At 36.9% G+C, this 21,449-nt stretch overlaps 1 protein-coding gene across 1 annotated transcript in view; it reads right to left on the bottom strand.

The window, feature by feature from the left end:
• LOC139761971 (stress-activated protein kinase JNK-like) overlaps nt 1-21,449 on the bottom strand; it is a 187,720-nt gene that overhangs the window by 16,542 nt on the left and 149,729 nt on the right. Inside the window, 5 exon segments of the mRNA XM_071686705.1 lie at nt 3,751-3,909; nt 4,566-4,695; nt 6,411-6,545; nt 8,844-9,041; nt 19,224-19,353. Of these exon segments, the coding sequence (XP_071542806.1) occupies nt 3,751-3,909; nt 4,566-4,695; nt 6,411-6,545; nt 8,844-9,041; nt 19,224-19,353 (752 nt within the window).

The following is a 21,449-nucleotide window of genomic DNA, read 5'->3' as shown; positions in this document are numbered from 1 at the left end:
TTGGTGATGCGTTCACCGAAAATACTTTACTAACTTCTCTTTCCTTTCATACTTGAAAGCTGTTTTCTGTATCAGCAAGGTAGTGCCAGGAACAGATGAAGAAAAAGCCTCATTCATTCACATCCATTTTCTAGGTGTCGTGTAATGCAATGAAACTACAGGCCCATATCCACAACAAATCATCTAAAAAGCTAAAGTCATAACCAATCACTGTCCACATATCTAATATGGTAAGTGAACTATATAACTGGTCGGTACTGCTGAATACATATTTTTTTTGTGTACTTTATTCAATCTCCAGCACATATACAGTATAAAAATAAAAAAAATAAATTCAGAAAAGGACAACAAAACTGTATGTATATAAACATGACTCATGCAATACAAGGTTCATGGCTGATGGGAAGTGACTCACTGCTCAGGTGGTAAACTATAGCAACATAAAAGTGGAAAAGTTGAAAAGGTATATATGTTGTAACTTTAAAACAGACATGGCAAGTCCTGACTGGCTGAGATGCTTGCATAGTCACACAAGAAAGTCGTCTCTGAGACTCTAATGCTACGCCTGGTTTGCCTGGTTGCAGACCAGAATCTGGGTGATTTGACTCAACTTGTACCACTGCAAAACATCTGTGAAGTATCCTTGCACTAAGTGGATATTTTGTTTTTGAAAATGTCTGACTAATTAGAATATACAGATAACTGACCCCTGCAAACTGACTGATATGCATACATATACATTTGCCTGTAGTTAAATATTAAAAGTTAGATATCATAAACTGGAAAATTAGGACTTCAATCACAATATATTGTATTAATAAAACAAGCAAAACTTACCTTAGATCACATTTCTGAATTATTATTATATCAATCATCAATTCAGCTTTGGTAAATGGTTGTACTTTGTAATATGTAGCCTTCATTAAATGATACCCATGTTATATTCAGTATATAATATTCTATCACACACATATTATAACTCCACGAGGAGAACCATTTCACTCCTGCAAAAAGTTAGGCGAACTTGGTACAGCATAACAATAAAAGTGTCTAACCAACCTTCCTTGATCAAGGAAATCTTCCATAACTATATACCTCTTCACTTGCGCAATTTCACTTCTTATATATACCTAAAACAATTCCACCATTAGCTCTCTGTCTTCACAAATATTCCTAATATCATACCACTAATTATTTGGCTTGAATGCCTTATCTTTTCATGTGCTCCCTAAATTCAAGGTTTTCTTTTATAAGAATCACTAAATCCTAAACATTCACCTGAATCTCTTCCTTTTCCTGTAGTGTACAGTACGCAGGCGCTGAAACATTAAGTGTTAACTTGCCCTTGACTTATCTGATCAATTTCTCTTCATTAAATTGTATTAAGGTGTCTTCTATACATTTGTATATAATATCCAAGTCTTTTTCCAGTTTTCTTGGACTTCTTCATTTTCTACTGCTTTGCTTAACTCTCATGTTATCTGCAAAATATCTACTTATATTCTCTCTTACTTCCTTATTTTATGTATGTCAGATATCACAATTACAAGGAATACTGACATTAGTACCATTCTTAAAGTGACATGTTTCCACTGCAACTACCTTGCCTTGAACTTAGTGTTGGTTAAAAATTCCATACACCATTTTTCTATTACAGTGCCACTTTTTTTTTTAGTTTACTTTCTCAAATGCTTTTGCAAATGCAAGAAAAACATTAGTGTTTCACATATATCTTTATAGTGAGCCAGTAGTTACATTTGTGTGCTTTTAACATGCATAAAGCTGGCCTGTCTCATTTATTTGTTCATTTGTTATAAGATTCTTTATCTCTCAAATACATTAATTTTGTGCAATATGAGGCTGAACAAGGAAAAGAAAATATTGAATCAGGTGGATGGATGGAGTGAAAAATGCTTTGAAGGCTCAGGGCCTGAACATGCAGCAAGGTGTGAGAAGTACAAAGGACAGAGTGAGCTGGAGCACTGAGGTATAAGGGGATGATGTGCTGTCTGAGGGCTAAACCAGTTTACATTAAGTGGTTGGGGTAACCATGGAAAGGTCTGCAGGACCCATCTGAGGATGGGGGCTCTGGGTTTGGTGCATTGTACACAAACACTAGATAGTGAATGTGAGTGAATGAAGCAATTTCTTTGTTCCTAATTCTAATGTGGAATGTGGGAATGGAAAACATGAAAAAATTAGGCTAACAGGTATTGCTTTGGTTGGAATTCACTTCCTTCTTTGTATATATATCAGCTTCATGTATACCAGTTATGACTGACTGGTATTTGCTTTCTCAATACAATCGTGAGAGGTTTGGTTACTGTTTCTTTCAACCTTTTTCTAGAAATACTGTTGGAATTTCATCTGGCTCTAGTGATGAGACTCTTTAAGTTTACTGATTACTTCACTTATATCTCCTTCTAATACATTTATACCTAAACATGAATGCTCTTCATTCTTTATACTATTTTTCATACTTAATCATCATTTCCTGCATTAGTGAGGTAACATCATGAACAGACAAAGAAAGGATGCATCTGCCCACATCCATTTTCCGGCTGGCATGTATAATGCACCAAAACTACATGTTCTTCATGATTATCAAATATGTAATAATTCTTTCTTGTGAAAAATAATGACTCACATTGGTTAATTGACACTGGCACATACTTTTGAGGTCATTTTTATGCCTGTCATCTTCCATGAAGGATCCAATCCCTGATTTCTTAGTCTTTGGTCATGTATGCTAATAGGTCTTTTGGATTAAGATCCATGTACTGAGCATCCACACATATCTGTTAAAGACTCAGCATCAATGCTCAAAATATCTTCTGAAGATTTCTGCATGTTGGTTTTGCAAAAACATATGTAAAGTAAATTCTACTAGCATTCACAGCAAACAAAGAATGTGTAACACAAAAGAGGATCCCTTTGTCAAGTAGAAATAACGGGTAAAACAAATAAGGAAGGATGAAAAAAAGGGACAGGTAAAAGAGATGGAAAGAGCAAAGGACAAAAATGGAAAGAAAGCAATGCTTGAAAGACCATCTGAAAACATGTGGTGCTTCAGCATGAATAAGGTTAAAAAAAAGGGAGGTGGTATTAATACTTGAAAAGTTGACCCTAACTTCTTCTACAGTTAACTCTACACTCCCCTCTGAATAATGTAATAAATCAATTTTTATCTCTATCAGTATCTTTCCTCACTTATTTTTACTACTCCCTTGTGTACAATGCTAACTTAAATTCCATTTTTTAGATATTTTCTTAAATTCTTCTACAAGCAATTGGCCCTTCCTTCATAACTGTGACAAGTAAACAAACATGCAGTTCTTTAGTTTAATATAAGCACTGCTGTCAAGTCTCTGACGCTTAAAAATATGGAAATGGTCAGGAACCAAATGCTAAGAATTATTTTTTGTTTGCCTTCCTGCTGTGAATGTAGGAAGTCTCATGCAAATGAAATGTTTCTTCACTTATCAGAAACCACGAAACGTTACACTCCACAATTACCCATGACTGAGGTAATTCTATGTTAGATGAAATATTTTGTAAACCACAATCAATATTTCAAATAACGGATCATTTTCATAAAGACTACATATTACAGTTGAAGGTGGGCTTCTACTCCAGTTAGAAGCACTCCACTCCATGCTAGCTGTCCTCAAAAAATGTAATATGCAGCCTCACCTCTGATCCAGTAGTAGTTGTGCTGCCTGGGCCAATATCTATCGCTGTCCTCCTCACCTTTGAGCCGATTATGATCCGTGGATTCAGCAGGGAAAAGGACATCAGGAAAAAGGCGGTCAAAGGAATAGCCAGGATAGCGGGGACGGTTTTCCACATAATTACGAACTGTTGGTTGTAACCTTGACATAAAATCTTGTGACGGCGTACCCAGTTGTTCTGGAATGCAAAGATTTATCAATTATTGAATCCTTTAGTGCTTGCTAGTACCTAACAAATTTATATCCTACACTCAGCTTGGCCAGGTATACAATATTAATTCATACATACAGTGTACTTGGATTTTTTTTCTGATTCCTATCTTTGTTTCTCATACTCCTACATTTTTTTTCAATTCTCCCACTTCCTTACTTTCAAATTTTGCTTGTGGACACTGCCAGGGAACCCTCCACTCTTTTTGCAATATCTCATTTTTCAGAGCAAAGATGAACAGTAACTGACAGTCACACTAAAAAAAAAGGGAGTTCTGTTGAGTAGTTACATCTCAAAATGCACATTTCGTGATCAACAAAAATATGAAAAGATTTTGTTAAATACACAACTCTGACAGGAATGTAGAAAAAGCTGATATAACTACAAATCCACCGCCTTATGTACCAATTCTTAAAAAAGTGATTTTGCTGTTTTGTATACTTGGGGAGGAAAAAAATTGATTGTGCACCAAAAAAGTTAACTTTGATGGATTATCTAAACATGCCATTTTAATTACCTACTTTCTTCAGAATTCAGCCCACTATTCTGCCACTTGGAATTTTCCACAGTTCATTATTTTGAGGTTTAATTGTACAAAAAATTCAAAGTGTGTTTTAACTCACCAATAATTTTGTTCCACTGGTCAATGTGATCAGTTCCAGGGAAAAGGACACCACCTCGAATCATTTCTCCCATGATGCAACCAACAGACCATATATCCACATTTTCCGTATAACCCATGCCTAAAATGACCTGCAATACATATCAATATATAACCTATATACCTGTAAGAAGTTTGGCCAATCATTAAAACATTTTCTTTCTCGTTTGGTGGAAAGTAACAGCACAACAATATGAAATATCCTGCACTTAAGTTCTAGTCTTGGAAAAATTCTCCACACCTCATTCATTCTAACGCCACTGTTTTAAATTTTTCTACAAAAATTCACTGTAATTCTTTTTAATAAAAAACAGGCCACTGAGGAGATATACAGTACTTGTAGTATTATTTGAGTGGGGATTAAAAGCTATTAGTTGAATGCCTAGGCAGGCTGAGAAGAGTTTCCACACAGTATTTAAGGTTGTTATCAACCGTTTACGCAATAGAGGTCTTACTACAGAAAAATCAGGAAAGCATAAAAAATGGATAAAAGAGTGTGGGTGTGAATGTATTTTTTACTTAGCAACTCAGCACATTCATGAATTTCTAAGGGAAAAGTCTCTAACAACTATTTTTTTGTTTTTTTTTTAAGAAACTGGAGAAGTGCACAGAAAATAATGACTACCAAGAAAGCACAATAAAAAACAAAAATACATGTAAAGTCATATTCATATTACATCGAAAGTTCAAAGAAACGGCGATGTAAAATTTTGTTGTTCTAAATTAAATTTTGCAACTCAAATAGAAACGTTTAACATGACTATTATCTCGTTAGCTTATTAAAGGAAATGGTTATATATACAGTAAAGACTAATGATGTTACTATGAAGTACAGCCCACATAAATTCATGCATAGCCAACCTAATTTAACAATGTACTATAAAAGAAAGATTACATGCCAGGGCCACACCTTAACCTAATACTCATGCTTCTGTTTCTAGAATACAGACACAAAGTTTATATAGACAAAGTGTAAATTAAAGAAATTTTTGTAAGAATTAGAGCATGAGCTCTGAATGGGTGGGAGAGTTGACAAGTTCACAGTGGTGGTGCTGCTTTGTTCTAGCTCATTATGTGTTCATTTACTCCTTTTTTTTTGTCCTATGATTTTAGGGGAATACATTATCTTGCCTTAGTTCACCTTGAACAAGTATGATCTTAACATCAGTTTTACTTTGCTTTCCTGGTATTTTTCAATGAGGAAATCAGGACATATGGTACTGTGCTAAAAGTGTGTCCAATTGTATAGACAGGCATGATATAACTGCTGAAGAATTGAATCTGTAAAGTGAGAAGAATTAAATGTACACGAAAATCAAAAATAATTCTGAAGAACAATACAGAAACGAATGTGTGAAAAGTGTTTCTTTACGGAGAAATTTGCAGACTCATCACAATCATGCATTCCTCCTTTATACTTTGAGAGGGCTTATGGAACATATAAAGATATATAAACACATAAGCTGATAGAAACTAATTGGTGCAATTAAATCCAAATATTTCAGACAATTTCTCTCTAAGTTTAAGACTATTGTTGTGACTGTCACTAAAAGATATTCATTATATATACTCTAAATTATATTTCATTTCATTTATCTTATTCTTATACTTAAAATAATAACTAAAGAATACTGACTACATACTGAGTAACTGATATCTATTAATGCAATAACATTTCTTTTGTCATTTTCTCTCAAATAGACTTTTTGACATGTGTCTCCTATAGACTTTTTGAAATGAAATCCACATCTATCTATATTAGTTCCTTCAAAAGTTGGACTACAAACAAAAGATAGCCTAATCAAACCTCTGGAGCTCTGTAGTATCTGGTAACAACATAAGGCGTCATCATAAACGTTGTTCCCGCTGTTCGGGCCAAACCAAAGTCTAGAATCTTCAGTGTGCAATCAGACTTTACTACAATATTGCTAGGCTTCAGGTCCTGAAATAAAAAAGTAAATAAAGTGCAATTTTCAGTCCGTCCTGAAATAGAAAAAGAGCAAATGAAATGCAATTTCCAATCCTGAAATGAATATCGAGCAAATGAAGTGAGAAATTTTTAATTACTAGTAGGATTCCAGTCCTAAAATACAAAAGGAACAAATGGAGTGCAATGTGGAAATTCCCAGTAAGGAAAATTCATGTCAACCTGCTCACACTGGACAAACTTGTTATAGTCCATAATATGGAACATATTCAATTTCATACTGAAGAAGTCAAAATAATGTAAGGATACAGGTGCACAAACTAACAATGATTATCTACTATTTGACTGTCACACATTAACAGCACTCTAATATTAGAAATGCAGATGTATACAATGGGAAACACTCTTCTTGGAAACTAAATCTCCAGTGTTATAACTGATTTTTCACCATCCACAAGAAAGCTTTTCTCAGTGGTCCGCCATGCATTTTTTAAGGTAAGGAATGTCATCCATATTTTGGTAGACATTTCTATAAAAAGCTGATGATCTTGCAACACAAGCATTATATCCTTTATCTTCTTTCAAAGTTATCCCATATTGTACACCATTATAACATGTTTAATCAGCATCTATGACTTTTTTTCTTTTACTGGTGGCAACTGAGAGCCCTTATAATCTATCTATCTATATCTCTGCACTTATTCCCACAAGGAACTCCCTCAAGGGGGTAGCCATGACAACTCTCTCCAAAACTAGTGAAATCTGGTGCCACTTCTTAGCCTTTAGTGCCTCACCCTCAACAGGCCACTGGAGAAGGGCAACTCTAGTGCAGTGTTTGCAAAGACTACTACCTAATGTTCCTACTGACTACTTCTACCTGTTTCTAGCTAATACTCCAGACTAAATGTTCCTATCTACTGCTTCTATCTACTTTTCTTAATATTTTGCCAAAAGGCTGGACTACTACATAGTACTCACTCAGTGCAGGAAAATCTAGAGTTATGAAGAATGAGCTGTGCGAGTTATGTGTTGTCAAAAGTCATGTTGAAGAACGAGCTGTGTGAATTAATGCTGTTAAGTGTTGAGTATGAAAAGGAGAGAGTGTAAGTCTGTGGTGCATTACACATGATAGCCTGAGATGGGATGTGAGCCAATGCAGCAGTTCATCTGTTCCCCCATGCTACGTTGCTACACAGGAGATGGCAAACACGTATGAAAAAGTAACTCTATCTATCTATATCTCTGAAGCCTGTTCCCTCTAGGTACTCCCATCAAAGGGATGGCCGTGGCAAAAGAGCCTTCATTCATTCCTGTCCTTACATGCCTCCCTCACATACACCATTCCACACCTTCTTACCCCATTTTTCTCCCTCCAGTGCTATCCACTCTATTTCCCCATATGGTCTCCCTCACACACCAACCCCTTTAACTGTACTGTCATACACTCTCCTTTTAAATTTCCTGTCTTGCATTCTTTGCAGAGCCCCAAACCTCCTCAAAGTATAATGTTTCACCCACTCTGTCACTCCACAATTCATTCCCATTGCATTCCAAATTTCTTATACACCCCCTTATTACTTTCCTCATTTCATCAAGTTAAAATAAGTAAAAAGTACAAGTGCCTATATTTATGTAAAGGTGGTTACACTATGGTATAATATTTCAAAGGTGAACTTCAATAATCTGGATTTACTTATGATACCAATTCTATTTACACAGCAGGTCATCAGATTAATGGGTAATCTATCAAAATCTAAATAAAGCTATTAATTCTAGACCAGTACAAAGTGAAAATCTTTACACTACGGAGTAAAATATTTATGAAGCAACTTACAGAAATGGTGTGATAAAGCAGGTGCATCAATTAAATGTATAGAGGACAGCACAATGAGTTCATGTGATGGAATTTTGTAGATTTATTCCAAATCAGATGCATACCTTCTTAAGCTTGTCCATATTGCACTTCTAGTATATTCAAAATCATTCACTCCATTACAGTGTACGTATTATGTATTCACAAAACCAGTTTCCTGACTTACTAACTGGCTTTCCATGAAAGCCCACAAATTATATTAAAATTTTACCCAGACTGTGTGTGATAGTTTCAGCATCAATGTTTTGCTTAGATGAAGGCAGTAGTGATCATCTAATGCTTGAAAAATAACCACGTTGAAATGAATAACCCAAGAAAATAAACTTCTTGGGGAATTGGATATAGCTGAGATCACTATTTATGTTCAATTAAGGCACATTACACTGGAAGAAAAGCTCTTAATTAATAAGGCAATCTATAAAAACTGCAACATAACTGACCCTGTGAATAATGCCGGCAGAATGAAGGTGCTTGATACCACACAGCATCTGGTACAGCAAATATGACATGCGCTCATGATCAAGGTCCATCTGTATGACCTGACATAAGTTTGCATCCATTAGCTCCATTACTAAGTATACATCTTGAAATTCATCCAAAGACTTCTGTGGTGTGAATGCATTCAAGAGCCCAATTATCTGGAAAAAAAATCAATATGTAAATAATTTACATTTTTACTAATGTAACGGGGAATTCTGCACATAACTGTGATTTATGGATAATCGTAATTTGTTGCCATGATGTGTCAGTTAATGCCAATTTTCCTCAATGGTCTAACCACCACTACTCCTGCACTTATAAAGCTCCAGTCCCATGAAAGCTCTCATATTCTCAGCTATAAAAACTAATAAAAACAGAAATAATAATTGTGCATATATACTGATTTTACTCACATTTGTTTCTATGGACTGTGAAACTGCTTGAAGAAAGTTATTCAGTACTATTCAATACATGTCTTAGTTTTATTTCTGCTTATGATTTTGTGAGAACTGGTAAGTGCTTTTGTGCATTCTATTCAACTAATGTATTTACCAAAACATGTGCTCCAGAATTTTAATGCCAAGTCTTGATCTGCCACTGTTTATTACATAATATAAAAAGTCTTATAAACATTAGCAGCTAAAATCTTTTGTTAAAAGTGAATATTCCTACTAAATACATGCTTCTACTTCTCTGAAATAACGATTTTCATAACACACTCATTCTATCTCTTACCTTAATTCACTACTTATCACAGTTCATACCTGGACATCATATTGTGGTACAGCATTTGTGTATAGCAAAGATAATTTCATCAAAATCAATGCTACCAAAAACTCAACTTCTCTTTTGCTCTCTAACATTCCTCTTAAGTCTACTATCTCCTTTGAAGATCCTCCTGTTTAACCCCTTGGCCAATGATATTCTTTGAATTAAACTCTCCAATCTTTCTTGCAAATTCCATATCACTGATAAAAATATGTTTCCAAACAAACACAGGCAGCACCTATATTTTTATGAAATGGTGTTTCCACAAAGTCCCCACTAGTTAAACAGACTGAGCAGATTGAGAGTATAGTTGAACACATCTCATGTAAATGCAGTTGTACTGGGGACTTCCACTTTCTGTTTCTTAGCCACAGGAAATCACACTACGGTGAAATTTGCTACTGCTCTAAAAGAGTACTTGAAAGCACTCAAAGCAAGGATACTTATGTATCTCTTTATATTTACATAAAGTTACCTTCCTGCCCCAGGAGTCCCTTCTATAAAGCTCCTGCAGCACTAAGTCAACCGTATCCACCGGATGAGACCAGAGGCCATAAAGTGCATTGATGTGTGCATGTCTCTGTGAGGTGAGCACTTGGCAAATGAGAAGTGGGTTTTCGGTGACTTCAGTATGGAAGTTGCCTCTTGGACATGATGGACCTGGTGATATGTTGAAACTGAATTTGTAATGGTGGAGAGATGAGTGGAGTCCAGAATGCAGACAACAAAGTGTAATGCTTGCGTGTCTGGGAGTGCAGTTTCAGATGGGTGTATAATCTGTTGGGGTGGTGTTTGAGATTGGTATTCAGAGCAGGCAGTTGTTTGGTGCTTGTGGGTAATTTCAACGAGTGGTTGTTTATGAAGTGGTTTGGATGGGATAATATTATGAAGGGATTGTATTGAAAGTATTTTTGTTTCACTGTTTAGGTGATGAATGTTTGCTGTTGCTAAGCAGTTGGTGACTGTTCTCAGTGCTCCACTTTGTATGGACTGTGATTTTGTTATCTTGCTTTTAACATGGTATTTGACCAGGCAGATGAGGCATAGTTTAGGGTGAAGTGAACATATTGTTTGTAGGGAATATGAAGGATTCATTTTCTTTTCCAAAATTGGTACTGGTAAGTGCCACTCATTACCTTTCCTCATAATATCCACCTCCTATCTTCATTATGCATGCGTATACAAGCACTGCTTCCCTATGTGCTTTCCATACCTTTTCCACTTCTCTTTTGTTATACCTTGACCATGTGTCACTCTTCATTCAATCTCTCTTACTATCTCTATGCACAGGCCTCTTTTCCAAGCTCCTCACTTTCACTTCTTTCCTCTTCCTAAAACCAGTACAAAGTTTCACATTTGCCTTCACCAAGAAATGATCAGACATCTACCAGCTAACTCTCTCAGCATGTTCACATCCAAAAACCTCTCCTTTACACACCTGGCAATTAGCACATAATCTAATAATGCCTATTAACCCACAGACCATTAAATTACATATACTTCCATATGGACTTTTTTTCAACCAATCAATAATCCTTTTCAGCGCACATCTTAACAAGCTGTTTCTCATTTCTATTTACACCTGTCACCCAAGTGCCCCCAATTATGGTCTCAATGGCAACATCACCTACTTTTGGATTTAGATCCCTTAAGATCATGATACAATCCCTTGCACCAAAATTGCTGAGGTTCTCAAACACTTCCATTCACAAAACACCCTTTTCTTCTTCACTCCCTTCCCTATTTGGTTCACAATCACTAGCAATCACCCACCTCTTGTAGTTTACAATCAATCTAATCCACTTCAGTCTTGAACTCATTTCCTTATGTTCTCTAACCCTTAAACTTTGGGAGTCATCATATAAAGACTTTCAAACAGACTCTAAGAATCATCATATGTGCATTAATTTTTGTGTGCTTTTAATTACTGCTACCTCGCAAATGCGGGAGACAGCAACAAAGCAAAATAAATAAATTAATTCCTGCTCATTTTTTTTTTTCAACATCTGTACAACTACGGCTATTGTCATCTTGGTCATTACAGGTGATTTTTTTATGAGAATAACACTCACTGGAAGAAAATTTGAAGTGTAAAAACAAAAGTGTTATGTATAAGTAAATAATTTTTTCATACATGAGTGCATTAGAGGTAGTGCCACGAACAGATGAAGAAAGACTGCATCTGCTCCCATCCACTCTCTAGCTATCATGTAAAAAGCCCCAAAACCACAGGTCCCTATCCACTACAGACCTTTCCATGGTTTACCCTGGATGCTTCATATAACCTGGTTTAGTCCAATGAGAACATGCCAACCCCTGTGTACCACATAATTCCAATTCACTCCATACCATGCATGCCTTTCACCCTCTTGCACATTCAGGTCCTGTTCGCTCAAGATTTTTTTTAATCCATGCTTCCATCTCCAATCTGGTCTCCCTGTTCTCTTTGTTCCCTCCACTTCTGACACATATCCTCTGTTAACTTTTCCTCACTCATTTTCCCAATATGTCCACAACATTTTAGCACACCCTCTTCAGCTCTTTCAACCACACTCTTGTTATTACCACATCTCTCTCTTTCCCTTTCATTACTCATTCAATCAAACCATCTCACACCACATAATGTCCTCAAACATTTCATTTCCAATACATCACCCTCCTCTGCACAGTCATAAAGCCCATCTCTCGTATCCATAACATATTGATGGGGCTAGTATAACTTCAATATTACCCATTTTGCCCTCCCAGATAATGATCTCTCTTTCTACACATTCTTCAGCATTCCCAGAACCTTTGTCCTCTCACCCATATACAGATATGTAAATGAGTAAAGAGTGGCAATTAACAATGATAAGTGTCGTCTATGAATCTGCATTGTGAGGCTTACCCCAACTTATGTACCCCTCCTCCCCCACAACCCTATATGTAAATCTAAACAAATAAGCCCAAATATGTACTTGAATAGTAATCATAAACAGTGATAGGTGACACTTATTGAATCTGATCATGAAGTTCATCTCCCCCTTACACTGCCACCCACAAACCACCTCAACCAGGAGATTTACGCATCAATCTCAGTGCCATACTACAGCTACTTATGATTTTATCTCACTTTTACATATCCTTTACTTTTGCATGTATTTTTTGTTTTTTAATTTATACAAAGAAACAAGAAATCTGAAAGCTTGTTTTTCTTTTCAATTTCACATTATGGCAGATTTTGCCCCAAAACATTCCTAAATTATATCACTCCTTTACTCTCCAACTTAGTTTTACTTAGAGCCAGAACATCCAGCTACTATCTTAATAAGTCCATCACTGTCACCTGTCATCACCTACTGTCTGTTTGGATAATTCTCAGATTCTAACATTTTCCTCAGAAACCAAAAGTTACACTGAACTGATACTTTTCTAAAATGACCTATGGATGATCCTCTAATAAGTTATCCTAAAGTCATGCTAGTCTGGCATTCAATATGGCTGTCAGGCTGTATTAGCCAGGTTTGTGATACAATTTGAAATCAACCCATCACTCCTTCAGTCACTCCCCATGCTTCTTAGTAAGGAGAGTTCTCTATTCTTTTCAGTGAAATATTATGAAATTTTGTGGACTATTCATATGATTTATGATATATGTGCAATATAAAATGCAGGTGTAAAATTTCTTAGTATTTTTCTTTTATAATGTCACCTAAGACAGGCAGCAGTGTGCACTACAAAGACAACTGTTTAGTGCTTTTTTTGTGTTAACTTGGCCTTTCCATGTCCTTTACCATAACCATGCTTAATCACTTACCACAAGAGGCATCCAAGAAAAATGTGCACATCATCGTTAAAGAGAAGTTGCAAATTTTTGACAAACTAGGAAACAAAGTGCCAGTGAAAGTCACTGTCAGCCAATATGATAATGGCAGGTCAATTATGTGTAACAAAGAGATCCAAAAGGCATTCAGCCTTACCCTTGAGCTTGGCATGGCTAAAGGGAAGGATAGTGCTCTAATGAAGACAGCCTTCAAAAAGCTTAAGTTTGAAGCAGTGTATGAGTGGTACATCCAGCGAAGGGCTAATAGGGTGCCAGTCAGAGGCGTGGAACTGATCTCAGCTACCACCAGTTTTGCTGAAGGCTTTAAAGCAAGCACAGGGTGGCTCTACAATTTCCAGAGAGGGCATAACATCACCAAGAGAAGAATTTTGGAGAAAGCAAGAGCAAAGACACCATGAATGCAGTGCCTTTTGTAAAGAAGCTTTGAAAACTATGCCTTGACAGTGATCTCCAAGACTACTGGATTTATAATACTGATGAGACTGGATTTTTCCAGAAAACCCTTCTCAACAAAAACCCAGGCAAAGAAAATGGAGGGTAGCTCCAATGGAGTTACGACAAGCAGACAATGCCTCCCTGTTCTGCTTTGTATTAATGCCCGTGTATGCTGATATGGCCAAGAAGCCTAGAAGCTTGTGGTATATAATGGACCCACTCCCAGTGTCATGTAGCCATTAGAAGGCCAGGTTCACTTAGGACATTTTAGATGTGTGGTTCACTTCAATCTTTATCCTAGTCATCCATAACAACCAAATGAGAAGCAATGAGATCTCAAGAAGCAAGGTAAAGACCTGTTATTCCTTGAAAATCCCAGTGTACCCTTTGGTGGATATCCTAATCAGCCTGAAGGGTTGAATTAAGCCTATGTTCTTCCTGCCTAAAACTATTTATTTCAGTGCTGAAGACTTTAGACTAGGGCATCATCCTTGCCATCAACAGGGTTTCCTAGAAGATGCTGGGTTACTGCCTAGCAGGGAAACTTCTTCCTGAAGGGGAGGAAGACAGACAAGAGAGGAGGAGACTGAAGATATCAAGGCATACAATCTTGGAGATTGTGCTTAAAATGTAAAATCCAACTGGGATTCTGTTACCACTAGAACCCTAATTAAGGTTTTGAAAATTTCATTCACTGTAATGATGGATGATTTGGATCGGTAGACAGATTTTGAGGGGAATTTTATCCATGAGTACACTGACTTCTTAAGAGAGGCTGGTGAAGCTTATATTCAGAAAGAGGGCATTGAGGATTGGATGGAAGTGGTTGAGGATGATCCGGATTATGATATGAAAACTAAGACAAAGATTGTCACCAACATTTCAGCTAACATAAAGAGCATAAAGGTGATGATCATGATTAAGCTGACAAGGATGCACTAACAGCGAGGTTAGTAATGATAGGGGAAGATTTGAGTGATATTTTAGAGTTGATTATCCATAACACTGATCATAATTTCCAGCCATTTTATGACACTTTGTGGGAGAAGAGGTCCAGGGTCTTTAAAAGGGTGAAGTTTTCAAGCAAAAGAAAACTAGGGGCTTTCTTTTAAGCCAGAGGAGCATACTCCTTGCTCCAGGGTGGTGAGTACATCCTCTTCCACTGATGTACTACTTACCTCACCTATTCCTAGCTGCTCTACCCCAGTTAAGTCACTGCCATCATCGACTCCAACCACTCTGTGGACCTCATCGCCTTCACCCTCGGCTGTGGACCTTTCGCCTTCACCCTCTCCTGTGTTCCCTTGTTCCACGCCTTCTGATTTGGACAACCCCTCATCCGTCACTCCAGAAGTACCATTCATTCATCCTTCTGGAGTCTGAGGATGAATAGTCTCATCCTCCTCCTGAAGTGGAGATGAACCCCACCATAAAAACAAGCAAGAAATCCTCAGCTCTTGGTAAGTACAGCATTTGATGCTTGTTTTTCAATGTAACATCAATACTTATTGTTTGTTTGACTGTACAGTATGTTTTTATAGGTTACAATACAATAAAATACAGGTATACAACATGTTTGAGATCAAATTAGCATTTTACGGACAAACTAAAGGTGTACTACTGTTCATAGTCTAAGCGCACAGTACGTGTACGGTATACACGAGGTCAAAATAAAATACTACATTATGAGGGTAGGATGCTTTGTTATGGCTCAAAATATAATACTTCATAATTGAGGTATCTTTTTATTAAATTTTGTGAATAATGCCACCATAAAATTGTTAGTGGGATGCTACTTTGGAAAGCGAAGGATTTTCAGTATCAAACAACAACATTTCCTCCTCTAAAGCCTGTTCTGTAAGCATGACAGCATCACACATGAAGGAAGGTTTATAGTAAATCTTTCAAATAAGACTAAACCAAAGGCAAATATGCATAAATTTAGTGGTGAACTGGAGGAAACTTGAAATAAAATTCTCTGGAGGAAGAAACCCAGAGCCACACATGGTAAACCCACAATATCTAAACTAAAGTACTGTCTGACAAAGTAGGAAGAAGTGAGCAAAAGACCCCTTGACTTTATTCCTCCATTGAAAGGTTTCTGAGTATGGCTAAGGAAGAGGCCTTCAATCTCACATCATGTGTTCTAGTGTAAAGCCCTGTTTGAGCATAAAAAGATGTTAAATTATTTTTCAAAGCCCAAAGTGTACGAATAAAACGTCCCCTCTGTAATCCTTGATGTCTAAAACTGACTCTTGAAGAGTTAACTAGGCAAAAGCTTTCTTCCACCATGAACCATAAAGACAAGAATTTTATATATATGATGACATTAAGCAGCTAAGATGACAAAAAACTACTCTAAAAGGACTATGGTTTTTGAAGCTCCTACTGGGGAGATGCATGGAGATGGCAGCTGGTTTCCTCAATAGAAAGTCTGTAAAAAAAAAAGTGTGCGTGTGTGTGTGTGTGTGTGTGTGTTTGTATGACAGATGCTACAGAAGAACTCTTAGACAAGTCTTAAGTCACCTTAAAGACATCAGATTCTTCAAGGAAGACAAATCTTTCAGACCAAGTGGTACTGCCTTTAGAATGGTAAAGGTTATGTAAAAGGTCATTAACCTGACTTATTCCAAACTTCTGCCAAGACAAAGTTTGGAAAAACTCATGCAAGTAAAAACTGAACCTAGGACTTGATATGGATGTCCTGCAATAAAGTTCAGGTGGTTCAGAAAAACCTGTATGATTAAACCAAGAAGTATGACATAAATGAAGCAATTTCTGGCACCAAATTTTTGACCCAATGGTGGGTCGCCAGTGTTACTAATCTCTAAATGCACTATGGTTGCCAAGAACAATTCCTCAGAAAAAGGGGGAAAAGATATATATACTCCCAAGAATTCCAAACCAAGTACAGATTGCCTGTCTTAACTGCCCCTCCACCTAAAATTCAAGAAACATAAGCTAAAAGTAAAGGATAATTCTGGTGGCAAAGACATCCACTTGAGGAGCGACTCCTAAGGAAAGGAAGCAAATTATTTACCAAACTAACCAACCCTAAAAATGAATAATTTTCATAGCTTTTTCTATCAAGTGTGCAAAAAACTATCACAATAATTTTTTCAAATGAAATAAGAGTTATGCATTCTTACTACAGGAAAAATACATTATTTACTTGATATGCTAATCCTAAGTATGGGTTATCTAAGCACAGGTGGTGGGAGGTTAGCACCATAGACACAATGAGTTCCTAAAAAAGGCACTTGACCACTCATCATGGTCACCAGTGGGTTATTGAGGCCTCTAGGCAGTTCCAGTGACTCATTATTTATTTGGTTATTGTCTATAGCCAACCAAAGGAGTCTACAAATGCACACGGAATTCAACTTGTCAAGGGTAATTAAGTTTGTAAACTTACATTCATGGCACCCTACTACATAACAGCAGATTGATGTGTGTAACACTGAAAGGGTTAAGATTGCCTTACAGAAGGCTGCCATGGAAATGTATGGTACACTAAATACACACTATGGAAAAAAAAAGTGATGAATGAAGGAAAGACATGAATACATGTTATAAAGATAGTTTTTACATCAGGGCCTCAAGATAAGATGAGAGTATGTTCCTGGACACCTGACTCAACTCGTTTCCACTGTAACTTGAAACAGTGAAACCCCTGTTGTAAAACATGGATGCATACCTGACCAAAAAAGATTTTAATCTCATTAGCTCTTACGAATGGATCATACTGTACCTGAAAGAACGTAGCTTGCCACCCATATACAGTAACACACTCTCATGATGTAATTTGGGTGATTTAATGAAAACTTACCAGAAAAGGTTCTGTGCTGAAATGTGGTAATGAAGGATTTAGGTGCTGCTGGAGTGGGATGAGGTGGACTGAGGTAAAATGGGAGGGAAAGAAAGGGGCATTGAGGTTATCTACATCATTTTTTAAATTTTCTGGTTCAATAACTGTTGCCATATCACAGGTAATGCAAATAATATTTATTAGTCTTAATGGAAAATATGGTGATGAGAAAATATCTAATACATCAAAAATATAAATGGAAGAGAGAGTGAGGAAGACCTAAACACTTGCTTACAGTTATGAGTTTCTGACCAGCATCAAACCTCCAAAGCACCTCTAATGTAACCTCGTGAGTGATGGCCTTATGTCCTGTTCTCCCATAAGGATTTATAATAACATTCCTTCTAAATACACGGAAATGCCTACACCTACTGTGAATATGATGAACATCAGGATATCAGGGAAATAATGAAATGTATTTTGCCAGTCAGTAGGACACAAATGGAAAAGTATTTTGCCGCGACATCATTAAATTATCCATGATAAGTACATCTTCGTCTGTTCCTGGTGCTACTTTGCTTATATAGAAAATAACAAAGGAGTACAAAAGAAAGAAAGAAAGAAGCACTCTATTGATAAACTTTACACAAAATATTCCTTGAGACACAAGTTGAGCACAGTGTCAATAAAATTTATCCCATTCCAAAGCATCATAAGTATGAAGCTCAAATGTTGCAACTCAAGGCCATGATGTATCAATAAAAACGAAAATTAATGAGAAGCAGGTGATTAAGAGTAGAAGAGAGGTATGTGTATGAAATGAGATATGATAACCAAGTCTGGGAAAGTGCTACAAGCAAATCTATTATGTAGGATATGGAGAGAAAACTTTAAAGAACTGAATGGAAATGACAGTCTAATGGTAAACTGGGAATGCAGATAAGAGAAGAGAGAAATAAGTATGGGGAGAGGATGATATTACATGGTTGAAAATAAAACGAACAATAAAGTTCCTAATGAATGGCAAAGCTGAAGGCAAAGACTGAATGGTGAGTGAGACGTTGAAGTCGTGGTATATTCTTTTGGGAAAATATTCAGTTATTGATCTTATGAACCTTTAAATGAATTTCTGACATTCTATGTTCACCATCATCATAAAAGAAAAGACAATTTTTATTGCATATCATGATCAGTTACAATGTGCATCAGCTGCATTATGATTTCTCTCTAGTAAAACATAAAGGTAACTGAAATAAAAGCTATCTTAACTATTAAAGTATGATGTGGAATTGTATAGTAATACTGGAGATGCACCATTTGTAAACTTTTTCATGAGAAGCACCAACAAACTGATGACACAACACCATAACTCATCATTTCTCTAAAAATAGATTCTATAATAAATTTTCTTGATCTAACCTTGTGTCACAATCCATTACCAAATTTCCATGTACTTGCTTATATATTGTGTTAAAATAAAAGAGGTAGAATGATGGTAATACTCACATTTTTATGGTTGACAAGCTTCATAAGTTTGAATTCCCTGTATGCCCTCTTCGCATGTGTAACATTTTGAAAAGGTCGGGACAGTTTCTTGATAGCCACGTTCTGCTGCGTCACAGAGTCATACGCCGCACTGCAACATAAAAGAGTGTTTGTGACATTTTCCACTTCTACTACCTTTCACACAGACCTAACATACGAGAAAAACCATTGTCTGTGTATATCTGTAAATACTTCCACTGTGAAAATGGCATATCTTCTAGATTGTGTCCCCCCCAAACTTGGTATGCAATGGTGTTAGGACTGAGACTTATTCTAGAAAGTATGCGCAGTGCAAGTCTGGAATATATTCCACTGTTCTCAAAGCACTGAGTACCTTTAATCACACCACTTGGACAATACATCTACAATCCAGAATGGTATCTTTTCTTTTTTCTCCAGTAACCAATGCCAGGTTTTCAAAATGTTAGGGTTCTCGAGGATCCGGTATTCATATTGTCTGGGTTTTGGGGATACAATGTATCCCCTAAATATGTATCCCCAATGTATCCCCCAGATATCTAAAACACTTTACTTCCTCCAGTTTTTCTCCATTCAAACTTACCTCCCAACTGACTTGACCCTTAACCCTACTGTACCTAATAACCTTGCTCTTATTCACATTTACTCTTAACTTTCTTCTTTCACACAATTTACCAAACTCAGTCACCAGCTTCTGCAGTTTCTCACATGAATCAGCCACCAGCGCTGTATCATCAGCCAACAACAACTGACTCACTTCCCAAGCTCTCTCATTCACAACAGACTGCATACTTGCCCCTATTTCCAAAATTCTTGCATTCACCTCCCTAACAACCCTATCCATAAACAAATTAAACAACCATGGAGACATCACACACCCCTGCCGCAAACCTACATTCACTGAGAACCAATCACTTTCCTCTCTTCCTACACGTACACATGCCTTACATCCTCGATAAAAACTTTTCACTGCTTCTAACAACTTGCCTCCCACACCATATATTCTTAATACCTTCCACAGAGCATCTCTATCAACTCTATCATATGCCTTCTCCAGATCCATAAATGCTACATACAAATCCATTTGTTTTTCTAAGTATTTCTCACATACATTTTTCAAAGCAAACACCTGATCCACACATCCTCTACCACTTCTGAAACCACATTGCTCTTCCCCAATCTGATGCTCTGTACATGCCTTCACCCTCTCAATCAATACCCTCCCATATAATTTACCAGGAATACTCAACAAACTTATACCTCTGTAATTTGAGCACTCACTCTTATCCCCTTTGCCTTTGTACAATGGCACCATGCAAGCATTCCGTCAATCCTCAGGCACCTCACCATGAACCAAACATACATTAAATAACCTTACCAACCAGTCAACAATACAGCCACCCCCTTTTTTAATAAATTCCACTGCAATACCATCCAAACCCGCTGCCTTGCCGGCTTTCATCTTCCGCAAAGCTTTTACTACCTCTTCTCTGTTTACCAAATCATTTTCCCTAACCCTCTCACTTTGCACACCACCTCGGCCAAAACACCCTATATCTGCCACTCTATCATCAAACACATTCAACAAACCTTCAAAATACTCACTCCATCTCCTTCTCACATCACCACTACTTGTTATCACCTCCCCATTAGCCCCCTTCACTGAAGTTCCCATTAGCTCCCTTGTCTTACGCACTTTATTTACCTCCTTCCAAAACATCTTTTTATTCTCCCTAAAATTTAATGATACTCTCTCACCCCAACTCTCATTTGCCCTTTTTTCACCTCTTGCACCTTTCTCTTGACCTCCTGCCTGTTTCTTTTATACATCTCCCACTCATTTGCATTTTCTCCCTGCAAAAATCCCTGGGGATAGGGGAGAAAGAATACTTCCCACACATTCCTCACGTGTCGAGGGGAGCGGGGGGCTAGAAACCCTCCCCTCCTTGTATTATAACTTTCTAAAAGGGGAAACAGAAGAAGGTAAAGAAAGTTAGAGACATTAATTTAACTGATCATAGCTCATTAATTTTGATATGAATTCCCTTTTCACTTAAGTCCCCATTGATGGATTCATCACATATCTAAGGAGGATCCTAGTCTTGCCCTGCCCCTGCCCATTAAAACTTTCATTGACTGAGTAGAGCTTTGTGTTTCCAATGATGTTTTCCAAGATGATGAAGGTGATTCTTATAGACAAATTTAGTC

This window comes from Panulirus ornatus, chromosome 42, assembly GCF_036320965.1.
Source record: "Panulirus ornatus isolate Po-2019 chromosome 42, ASM3632096v1, whole genome shotgun sequence".
In the NCBI taxonomy this organism is placed as follows: Eukaryota; Metazoa; Arthropoda; class Malacostraca; order Decapoda; family Palinuridae; genus Panulirus; species Panulirus ornatus.
Note: the sequence above shows the minus strand (reverse complement) of the source record. Positions and strands in the feature narration are given on the sequence as shown.